The 11256-nt window shown below is 59.6% G+C and overlaps 1 protein-coding gene across 5 annotated transcripts; it reads right to left on the bottom strand.

Moving 5' to 3' along the window:
- Window positions 1-2311: 2311 nt before the first annotated feature.
- On the bottom strand, window positions 2312-10815 carry IRAK1 (interleukin 1 receptor associated kinase 1). Of its 5 annotated transcripts, none has more exons than XM_060137004.1 (14): window positions 10671-10815; window positions 10420-10587; window positions 10148-10279; window positions 9925-10028; window positions 9588-9773; window positions 9373-9437; window positions 9054-9168; window positions 8257-8375; window positions 7573-7780; window positions 7187-7252; window positions 5811-6047; window positions 4860-5295; window positions 4221-4385; window positions 2312-3832 (listed from the first exon to the last, which is right to left on the bottom strand). In XM_060137004.1, exons 1-14 carry the CDS (start codon window positions 10804-10806, stop codon window positions 3771-3773), a joined length of 2199 nt encoding a protein of 732 aa, XP_059992987.1. In that variant the 5' UTR covers window positions 10807-10815; the 3' UTR covers window positions 2312-3770. The 5 variants fall into 5 exon arrangements, with proteins under 5 accessions (XP_059992987.1, XP_059992988.1, XP_059992984.1 ...); XM_060137005.1 differs by having other exon boundaries at window positions 4221-4364; XM_060137001.1 differs by having other exon boundaries at window positions 9373-9773.
- Window positions 10816-11256: the final 441 nt, after the last annotated feature.

The raw sequence follows: 11256 nt of genomic DNA, 5'->3' as shown, positions 1-11256 counted from the left end.
GTGCGCCTAGAGTCGGTGCTCTGCAACAAGAGAAGCCACCGCAAGGAGAAGCCCACGCACCGCAAAGAAGAGTAGCCCCCGCTCGCCACAACTAGAGAAAGCCTGCAGCAACGAAGACCCAACACAACCCAAAACAAACAAATAAATAAAATTGATTCTAAAAAAAAAAAAAAGTAAGACTGAAAAAGAAACAAACAGACAAAAAACAAAACAAAACAAAAAGTAACACCAAACCATATGCATCTATAACTGCACTTTAAATACAAAGACACAGGTAGGTTAAAAGAACAGAACCGAAAAAGTTATACCACGGAACAAATTAGGCATAAGGAAGTTGGGAGTAGCCACTCACATTCATACCAGATAAAGCAGGCGTCAAAAGAAAGAACATTATCAGAGATAAACAGGGGCATTAAATGATAATAAAAGGGCCAATTTATCAAGAACACAACAATCCTAAATGTGTATGCACCCAATGATAGCTTCAAAGTACATGCAGCAAAATCTGACAGAACTGAAAGGAGAAAGGCAAATTCACAATTACAGCTGGAGACTGCAGTCCTTTTCTCTCAGTCCGCCAGACACTTGAACACTATCAACCGCCTTGACCTAACTGACATTTACAGAACACTCCACCCAACTGCGGAATATATACTCTTTTCAAATACACATGGAACATTCACCAAGCTAAACCATAGGTTAAGCCATAAAACGAGTCTCGATAATCGTAAAAGAAATGCAGCTATACGGAGTAAATTTTCTGACCACAACAGAATTAAAAACACATAACGAAAAGATATCTGCAAAATTCTCAAATATTTGGAAATTAAATACACTTCTAAGTAAGATATTGGTTAAATAAATAATCACAAGGAAAATTAGAAAACATTATGAACTGAATGATAATGAAAACAGAACTTATCCAAATGAGTAGAATGCAGCTAAAGGTGTTCTCAAAGGGAATTTATAGCTTTAAATGCTTATGTTAGAAAAAGCAAGGTTTAAAATCAGTGATTTAAGGTTATGGTTTAAGAAGCTGAAAAAAGATGAGCAAAATAAGATTTATTACTCCAAAACAAGTAAAAGAAAGGAAATGATAGAGTGGAAAATCAATAAAACAGAAAATGGGCAAACAATGGAGAAAAACCAGTGAAACCAAACTTGCTTCTTTGAAATGATCAATACAATTGATAAGCCTCTATTCAAGCTGATCAAAAAGAAGGAAAGACAAAAATTACCAATATTGGGGATGAAAGAGGGGCTATTGCTATAGATCCTACAGACATACAAGGGTAAGGGGGGATTATTAAGTTTATACCAACTGAGATGAAATGGGCAAATTCCTTGAAAGACACAAGTTATGAAAGCTGACCCACGAAGAAACAAAACCTGAAGGGCTTCATATCTAATTAAAGAAATTGAACTTATAATGAAAAACCTTCCCACAAAGAAAACTCCAGGTGCAGATGACTTCACTGGCGAATCCATCAAACATTTAAAGAAGTAACACTGGGGACTTCCCTGGTGGCGCAGTGGCTAAGACTGAACTCCTAATGCAGGGCGCCCGGATTCGATCTCTGGTCAGGGAACTAGATCCCACATGCATTCCACAACTAAGGAGCCTGCCTGCGGCAACTAAGACTTGGAGCAACCAAATAAATAAATATTGAAAAAAAAAAAAAGAAGTAACACGAAGGATACACAAGCCCTTTAAGAACACAGGAGGAGAAGGAGACACTTTCCAACTTATTTTATGAGGCCCTGACACCAAAACCAGATAAAGATATTACCAGACAACTACAGATCAATACCCCTCATGAACACAGATGCAAAAATTCTCAAGAGATATTAGCAAATGGAATTCAGCAATATATAAAAGGATAACACATCATGACCGAGTGCTGTTTTTATCTAAGGAATACAAAGTTGGTTTAATATTGGAAAATCAATTTATGGGGTTTACCACATTGACAAAGTACATCTATGACAATCCTATAGGTAGCATCATACTTAATGGTGAAAAGCCAACACTTTGCCCCCTAACATTGACAACAAGGCAAGGATGTCCACTTTCACCGCTCTATTCAACGTTTAACCAGAGGCCCTAGCAAGTGTTAACAAGGCAAGAAAAATAAATGAGGGAATTCCCTGGCAGCCCAGTGGTTAGGACTCCGCGCTTCCACTGCCATGGGCCCAGGTTCGATCCCTGGTCAGGGAACCACGATCCCGCAAGCTGCGCGGTGCAGCCACATTAATTAATTAACTAATTAATTAGAAAAGAAAAAGAACTGAAAGGCACACAGACGGAAAGGAAGGGGTGAGACTGTCTTTATTTGCAGATGAAATGATTGTGTGCATAAACTGTCCCAAGGTATCCACCAAAAAACTAGAGCTAAGGTGTGAGTGAGAGCCAAGGCCACAGAATGCAAAGCCAATATACAAAACTCAGTTGTGTTTCTATACACTGCCAATGACCAACTAGAAAACGAAATAAAAATGCCATTTACAATAGCGTCAAAATCCATAAACCAGGGAAAACTTAACAACCTGTGAAAGTACTGCTGGGTAGTAGTGTTGTGGATCTGCCGCCAGCATGGTGGCTTGATGGGAATGGAAACAAGAACCTCCAGAGGACCTGCGGGTGGGAGGCTAGGGTCTGGGTTTGGACAGTCAAGAACACCGAGATGAGAAGCACTGGAAAAGCTCAAGGCTTTCAGTGCCACAAAGCCTACAAGTACAGCCAGCGATCAAAGTGTACGTATTTATTACTCCAGGACGACTTGGACTTCACCAGTGCCTAGCTTCGCGGGGCATGTAGTGTGACTCGTGATCGCAGACACAAAATCATCCGAAGCCTGTGCTACAGCCCTGGGCTACTCTCAAAGACGCTCAGTTACACCAACGCCGACTTGCTTCCACAAACATGAGTCCCATTTTCATTTTCCTTCCTCTCTGTCTTGCTGCCAACTTCCTGCTGTCTTGGGGCTTCTCACTGTCTGGGTAACACAAGGTTTGGGCCTAGCCAAACCTGGGGTAGTGGCCCCTCTGTCACGAGCAGTGCCCGGGCCTGAGGCTGAGCCTGTGGCCTCTGGAGCCCGACCTGGCTCGGTGGCCTGTTAGGCTGGCTCCCGGCTCCCTGGGGAAGCCTGCGGACGCTGGCCTGCTGGGAGGCGCTGCTGCACTCGCTGGGGCCTCTCAGAACTCCCGCTTCTAGTGGACTGAACCACGGGACAGCCACAGCTCACTTTCCCCTTCCCAATTACAAGCAGCTGGGAGGGCCCCTGGCCTCATCGGTTCCCGTCATCAGAGTGGCTGCTTTTCCCCAGGGCTTCAGCAAGGTCGGAAAAGAAGGGCTAAGGGCTGCTGCTGTAGGCCTGGGCTGCAGAAGCCCCGCCCAGCTCTCAGGGGAGCTGGCGCCCCGCTAGTCCCACTGGACCACTCACCTCTCCTCCTTGGCCTGTGTGGCCAGCAGCCTTCAGACCTGCCCTCCTCCCCGCCACCGGCCCCTCCAACGACATCGGCTTTCCTCTCCCGCGAATGCTGGCCTCAAGGCAGGCCGTTGAGATGTCCTGCCCTACTGACAGCCAGCCGCAGCCGGCCTGGGGGGCCCTGAGCCCTGCCTGTGCCCACGCCCCAAGAGCAGCAGGGCCACCACCTGCCCACCTCCGTGAGGACGGAGCCCCCAAGGCTGCCGAGGGTTCGCGAGCTGTGAGAACTTCCAACCGTGAGAACTTTGACTTCTGGGTTTAGGGATCTGACCAGGCGGCAGTTCAGCTCTGAAACTCATCACTCTCTTCGGGCCCCTGCCTGTTCCCGTGCTCCAGGCCCAAGTCTGCAGAGGGGGGAAGAAATGCCAGTCGGTTAGCAAACAGGGGGAGGCACTCGAGGGCTGGGCTGCGCTTCCCCCTTGCTCCCGGGGCGCTCTCTGGAATGCAACGTAGCTGTGGGGGCTGCCTGTGTTCTGGGAGCACGGGGGCTGCTGCCACCCCCAGGCTAAGGGAAGGTGCGTGTCGTCAGGAGGAGGAGAGCGAGCCGGGACAGGGCTGTACCCAGAATACACGATGTCCCAAAGGAGGCGTGGGGGCCGGCCGGGCTCCCGGCCGCCGTTCGAGGGGGTGACGGGCTCGGGGAGCGGGGGCCCTATCTGGGCCCCAGCAGAACGAAGGCTCCGAGTGGCCCAGAGGCCAGCCGCCCGGCCGCAGAGCACAGTCCTGGGGTACCTGGGAGGGAGCTAGATGACAGCAGCTGCAGGCTGTCTAGGACCCCATCCTCGTACAAGGCCAGCTTCTGCAGCATCTTCTGTCGCGCCGGGTTGATGACAATCTGGGGGGGTAGTGGCGACGTGGAGCCGCCCAGGAGCGGTCCTGGGGTGGAGAGAGGGCCCACTGAGCCACAGGGGCCGATGGCCCTGGAACGCCCTGCTGACACTTCTGGCCCCATGAGCCTTCCCGGTCCCCAGCCCAGCTCCCTGCCCTTCGGAAGGACAGAGGCCCTCAGCGCTCTGAGAGCGGGGCCTGGAAGGGGCCGTGCTAGGGCCCTGGCTAGCTGCTGGGCCTGGAGCCCGGTCCTGGACTGGGCCTTCCTTGCCCCCAGCTTTTGGGGAGCAAGGTCCTGGCCTCTCCTCAGCCAGCTGAGGCCGCGGTCTGGGGAGATGAGACGGCACGGGACCGTCCTCTGTGGGCCTTTCCAAGGCCGGGTGGGGGGCCTCCCCGAGACAGTGGCCTGGAACTTGCTAAGGACACAGGGAGCTTAACGGTAGGCCCCAGTTCTCTCCTCCCAGAAGGCCGGGGGTGGGGAAGATGGGGACTGCCACCAAAGGAGGCCGCTGGTCCCTCTTCTGGGCACGTGTCCCCAGGTACCTTCCACAGCTGTGGGCTGGAGCCCCGGGCTGCTCCCCCAGCTCGACTGTCTGGTGGCATCCCCTTGAGTACAGCCAGCCTGTCCGAGGGGTGCTGGCGCCCACACGGCGGCCCCTGGGCCAGGGCTGCCTGGCCGGGCTGGGCCCGGGGGGCAGCTCGGGGTCAGGTGCCAGGAATGCAGGGCAGCAGATAGGCCGGACATGCTCTCGTCGCTCTCCACGGGCTGGTTGGCGCCTTTCTGCAGCCGCTCTGGAGCCTGGGCCAGGGCTCCCGAGGGCGCCGCCAGGGGCTGCCATGGGCGGGCACCGCTCAGGGTACTGCCAGTGGTGGACACGTAGGAGTTCTCCTGAGGGGAAGGGGGGCTGCGGCTGGTGGCCTCTGGCTCCAGAGACGGCCCTGCCACTGCCGCCTGCAGCGTCTCCAGCTTCTGGTACGCCTGCGAGGAGGGAGAGGGGCTCTCAGGGCGAGTGGTCCTCACAGAAGGTGGTCAAACTGCACAGCGGCTCCGGGTCAGGGATGAAGAAGAGAGTTGTAGCCAGCAAAGCTAAGAACTTAGAATGGCTTCTCTCTGTCTTCTAGGAAGCGAACCTCGCTGCCCTGGTGCCCTCGAATGGGGCTTCTTCCTCTTCTCAGAGACAGAGAGGTGGGTGATGGGGAGGGGACTCAAAAAGTTAGGTGCAGTGGCACAGCACAGCCAGAAGGGGGCGCAGTAAAAAGCCTCTCGCCTCCCTCTGTGTACCAGGCGGGGTTCAGTGGAGCTCCGGCCACTCCTAGCAGAAGCACAGGCAGGCAAGGCACATTTGGAGACTTCCTCCAGAAAGAGGTCTGCGAGGGGCTGTGTCTGGCTCCCTACACGGCAGTGCCAGGAATGTGGCATTTCCAGCAGGCCACGGTCTCCCACGGGTGGCTGGCATCTCAGCTGCTTCCCTTCCCCCTGCCTCACAGGCCTACCTGGGTCATGGCGGGTCTCCTCTTGGCCCGGCGGTGCAGGCAGCAGCAAGCCAGCTGGCCCAGGGCCAGGCCCAGCTCTGGTGGGCACGGCCCAGGCCTGGGGTCCAGGTGCTTCTTGTAGATCTGGGTGGCGATCGGGGCGGCCCAGGCATCTGCAGCCAGACCTGCTTGGAGTGTGGTCTGGGTGCTTTTCAGGGCCAAACCAGCCTCCTCGGCTTCCTCTTCAACCAGGTCTTTCTGCGGGACACGTAACGTGAGTGTGGTCACCGGGGGCCGTGCCTTCTGCTGCGACCCCCAGACCCTCGTCGCTGGTGGCCCAGGCCCCAGGGATCCAGCTACACACACAGCACCCGGGCCCGCTTTCACAGAGCTGACTTCCTGGGAGGGGAGAGACGCCGACATGCCTCTTAACCAATGGAAACTGCGGTAGGGAGGCCCACGGGGCTTTCAACTGGGGCCCAAGCAAGTGACACTTCAGCGGGGATCTAAAGGGATGAACTAGCCGGGGAGGGCGGAGCCGAGAGGGGTGGGAACAGGACCAGAGGCCACCTTGAGTTCTGAGAGGGGAGGGACTGGCAGGAAAGACTGGGGTTGGGTGGGGGGTTGGCCTTTCAGGCAGAGGGAAAGGCTCTTACAAAGGCCCTGGGGCAGGCATCGGGGAGTCGGCCCGAGTCTGGGGGGCAGGTGAGGGGGCTTCCACAGCCTCCTCACGGTTACGGAAACTCGCTTTGGCTGTGGCACAGAGAAGCAGCGGTCAGGCCCGAGGGGTGTGGTGCGCTGCTCCGGGCGGGCGGAGCGGCCCACGTGGAGGAGGTCTCCTGTTTGGCTGCCCGGCTCTGGCATAGACCCACCAAGACCCGGCAACGGACAGAAATAGCCCCAAGCCCGGGGCGGAAGGCCAGGAAACACAGCAGCTTGTAAAGCGTGAAGCACACGCGCCAACCGAGCAGACGGGCCTGGCGAGGAGCTGGGCTCCTGGCTCCAGGTCAGGCCCCGGGCAGCTTGGACCCGCTCCACAGCACCCGGGAGGGCTTCTCAGAGGCGGCCGCATTCTCTGCCACAGCCTCTCCCGTCCCCACGCGCCCACCCGGTTCTGCTTTCCACTGTGGCTGGCACCCTCCTCACCCGCCCCCAGCCCAGGCGGGGTCTGGAAGGGCCCACGGCATCCAAGAGGACAGACAGGTTTCTCCTCGGCAAGGTAAATGAAGCCGTCTGGGGCCCTGCCTATTTTCAACGATGAGTCAGCAGCGGCAGAGGCTGGCTCCCGTGGGGCACTGCGTTCCAGATCATTCCGCCCTCCAGGTCTACGCCTGTCTGTCGCCCAGAGCAGCACCTCCCGGCCCACCTTCCTCCCTGCCCTGCCTCAGGAGGCTCACCAGATACTTGGTCTGGGCACCGTGCATCCTCACAGCCCGCTGGCCGGTCAGGGTCTCCAGCACCACCTGGAGAGAGGACAGGCTGGAGGGCGAGGCAGGCAGGCCCACTGCGGGGGGGAGGGGTGCACAGTGGATGGGGACGCCCAGCTGGGCGTGGACCGGGGCTGACAGGGGCACATCCCTCAGACAGGCACACGAGGACCGACTCTCAGCAAGGACAGAGCCGCAGCCGTGGGACTAAAGCTCTGGTGGTTTGGAGGGCCCACTTGAAACAAAAGAATTCAAAACTACAAACGTGAAACGAGGTGCGGGACCGAGGAAGTGGCCTGCGCCGGGGAGGGCGGGGCCCTGGAGCTGAAGCTTCATCACAGGGCCCAGTGGCTCACCACGCCGAAACTGAAGGTGTCAGTCTCCACAGCCAGCCTCCCCGTCTTGATGTACTCCTCGGGCAGGTACGCCAGGGTGCCACGCACAGTCCGAGTCTGGGCCACAGTGCTGCTCCGGCTGGGGTTGGCGCCTGCAAACCGGCTGAGACGGGCCAGGCCAAAGTCTCCCAGTTTGGGCATCAGTCTCTCATCCAGAAGGACGTTGGAACTTGGGGAGGGAAGAGAGTGGTGTGGGCCCAGCCTTGGCCCTGGCCCACTCCGTGACCCCCCCCCCCACCTGCCTGGTCCTGACAAAATCAGACTGCAGACAGTGGCCGGTGCGCCTGAGCGTTCCAGCCACCTGGGGCTCCGAGCACGTGGCCCCCAGAGCACCCTCACACGGTTCAGCCCCCGTTCATCGGTGGGGCCCGTCGTTGGCCTCTGCTTCCACACCTGTCCCACACCGGGTACTCAGTGACCCAGAGCCCCCAGCCCTGACATCCCCGACCTGAGTCTCGAGCGGGAGAGGGTAGGCCCACTCTCATGGGGGGCGCTCAGGGCAAGGCTTCTTGGGCCCAGTGGGCCGTGGCGAGCAGGCACCACGGCTCCCTGCCGGCGGAAGGTTTGGGAGCGTGACCCCTTGCCGTAGACTATGTTCCTGCCACTCTGAGAGGCCCCGGGGGCCTGGCTGTGTCCCCTCCTCACCTCTTGACATCTCCGTGGATGAGGCTGGGGCTGTCTTGATGTAAAAACTGAATTGCCCGGGCCGTGCCCAGAAGGATGTCCAGTCGCTGAGGCCAGGAGAGAGGAGGCCAGGTCTGGGTCTGGAAGGGCAGAAGGAGCAAAGGGGCAGAGGGGAGGCTGCGGGCCACTGTTCTTTGACCCCCATCCTTCCCTCCACCTGTCACCAAGGGGTCTGGACGAGCAGTTGACTCTCTGGGCCTCAGTTTCCCCTTCTGGAAAACGAGGAGCAAAGTCTCCATGAGCTACTTCAGAAGAGGGTGGCGACTAAGCTCCTGCGGTGCTCTCTCTGCACAGCGCACGGGGCTGGGATCATGCCCTGGGGACCCCCCACAGGCTCTGGCAGTCCTGGCTCTGGGGTGATCAGGATGTCGTCGGAGGCTCTTTCCCCGCCTCCCCGCACACAGCACGCTTATCCTGAGCCCTTCAGCGTGAGGTTAGAGGTGCTCCTGCCCTGTGTTCGGTTAGCGCTTGCGTCTTGTAGGTGCCTCCCTAGATGGGGCCCCGGTGCTGTCTATCGCCTCCTTCCCTCGGGGCAATGCTGACGCGACCCTTCCGCTACCCTGCTTGCAAAGGGGAGAAGCCCAAGTCAAGCTACTCCGAGTCCAGAACCCCCTTTCAGAGGCACCACGAGCCAGGCTTCTGGGCATGCGGGAGCAGCAGGGAGGGGCCCCGCTCGCAGAGGCCGAGAGCCCAGGCCCCGTGTCCCGCTCTGCCCGGGTGCCAAGTGTGATGCAACGTGCCAGCCTAGGTACGGCTACCTGGACATGGAGGCGGTCTTCCAGGGAGCCGTTGGGCAGGAAGCCATAGACAAGGCAGTAGAAGCCACTCTGAGCACAGTAGCCAGCAAAGTCCACGATGTTCGGGTGACGAAACCTGCTTGGAAAAGTGGGGTCTGAGCACTTTGGCCCCCAGCATCCACCACGCCTTCCATCTGACCATCGTGGGGACAGTCCCTGCCGTTTCCTCAGCTAGCCTGAGCCTGGCAGGCTTTGGGAGACCAAGGGAGCCAGGTGCGTGACACACGGTCCTGGCGGGCCTCTCCCGCTGCCCGCACCAGGAGGGACACCACAGGCTCACCGTGACAGCTGCTCCACTTCGGTCCGAAAGCTCTGCTTCACCGTGGTCCACTCCAGGTCTGCCTCCTGTTTTGGGCCCAGAACAAGCAAGGGGCGGGGGCCTTGGACTGGGAAATCAGAGGGCTGAAGGAGCCGTGTGGGGTAGTGGGGGGAGGACCAGAAAAGTGAGGGTCGGCTAACAGCCTTCCAGAGCCTTTGCCTGGACGCTACACACACCTCCTTTAGCCTCTTCACAGCATATACCGTGTTCCTCATCACAGCCCGGTACACACACCCAAAGCCGCCCTCCCCGATCTTCAGCTCCTCTGAGAAGTCGTGGGTGCCCTGGCAAATCTCATGGAGGGGCCAGCAGAAAGAGGAGTGGGCCCCCTGCAGGATGGACGCTGGGCTCTCTGGGCTTCGCTGTGGGAAGAAACCCCAGATCAGGCGAGGTCCCGCCTCCTCCCCTCTGCCTAGCCCACCCCTGCTGGTCTGGCTGGGGCTCCCCAGGGTACCAAAGGCTGCCTTCTCATCGCTTGTCTCAAACCTCTGGGTGGAGGCAGGACCCACCTACCTTGATACAGGAAGGGGCTGCCGATGGCAGTGGTGGCTGGAGGGCAGCAGGGCTTGGGACAGGGCCGAGCTCAGGGTCAGAATGAGTCTGGGAGCCTGGAAGAGCTTCATAAAGACACCAGTGAGAGGCAGACAGAGACCAGTGGCCGGATCTACAGCCGTGGCCAGTGTCAAGGGGCTCCTTTCCTCCGGTTCATCAGGCCAACCCCCGGGAGCAGCCTTACCTGGGGAGAGGAGGGTGGAGGCCGACGAGTGCAACTTCTGGGGGCTGGGGGCCGCGGCCTCAGAAGGTGCAGAGATGCTGTTAGGCCTCGGGGCGGTGGCGCTGGGGGGCAGAAGCGGGGCGGGAGGGTGCCCTGGGAAGCAGAGGAAGGAAAGGGCTGTTAGGCCCAGGCGAAGGGGGGGGGGAGGAGCTCCAGGGGAGGCCCTGGGCGGCCCCTCTCCCGAGGTCCTGGGGGTTCTGGGGGTCCCAGGGGCTCCGGGGCCGCGCGCTCACATGCCGTGATGATGTCCCGTGCGCGGAGCAGCTGCAGGTGCGTGAGGATGCGCACGAGGTCGGCCACGCGGGCGTTGCGGTTGATCCAGGGCCACAGGACGCTGGCCGTGCGCTGCCCGGAGCGCTCGCATAGCCGCAGCTCGGTCTGGTCGCGTACGATCAGGGCGGCTGCGGGGCGGGGGTGCGTCAGGCCGGGGCGTCCGGCCCCCGCGCGCCCCCCGCCCCGCCCCCGCCGGCCCGCCACCACCCACCGAACTGGCACCAGTCGGCGGGCTCCAGGGCGTCCATCACTTTGTAGAAGCGGCACATGACCCAGGGCGGCACCTCGTACAGGAAGTGCTGGGCGCCGGGGACCGCGGGGTCTCCCGGGCCCGGCCCCCCGGCCATGGCCGCCGCCGCCGCCGCCGCCGCCGCCGCCAGGCCGGGGCCTCTCGGGGCCGCGGCGGGCGCGAGCCTCGGCCGGCCGAGTCCGCGGACACTGACTCACTTCCCCTTTAAGCCGGCCTCGTGCGTCGCCCGGCGGGGCGGAAGGGGCGGTGCCCGGGCCCTCCGCCAGGTCGCCCGCCGCCGCCGCCGTCACGAGCCCCGGCCACACGGGGGCGCCGCGCGCGGTCACTCCCAGCGGAGGCAGCGCCCCTGGGCCCGGCGAGGAGGGCGGGGCGGGGCGGGGCGGGGCGGGGCGGGCTGCCGGGAGGAGGAGCCGTCTGAGCAGGGCCCCGAGGGCTGGAGGAGAGCGGTTCTCGGCCCGGGGACGACGGGCACAGCGCAGGTGTTCCAGAAAGGCTAGAAGCGGGCCTTGTGAGAGACGCTGGGAGGTCCTCTTCGGAAGTTTCGGTT

The sequence above is a fragment of the Lagenorhynchus albirostris genome, chromosome X, assembly GCF_949774975.1.
Source record: "Lagenorhynchus albirostris chromosome X, mLagAlb1.1, whole genome shotgun sequence".
Taxonomy (NCBI): Eukaryota; Metazoa; Chordata; class Mammalia; order Artiodactyla; family Delphinidae; genus Lagenorhynchus; species Lagenorhynchus albirostris.
This window is presented reverse-complemented; position numbering and strand designations above follow the sequence as displayed.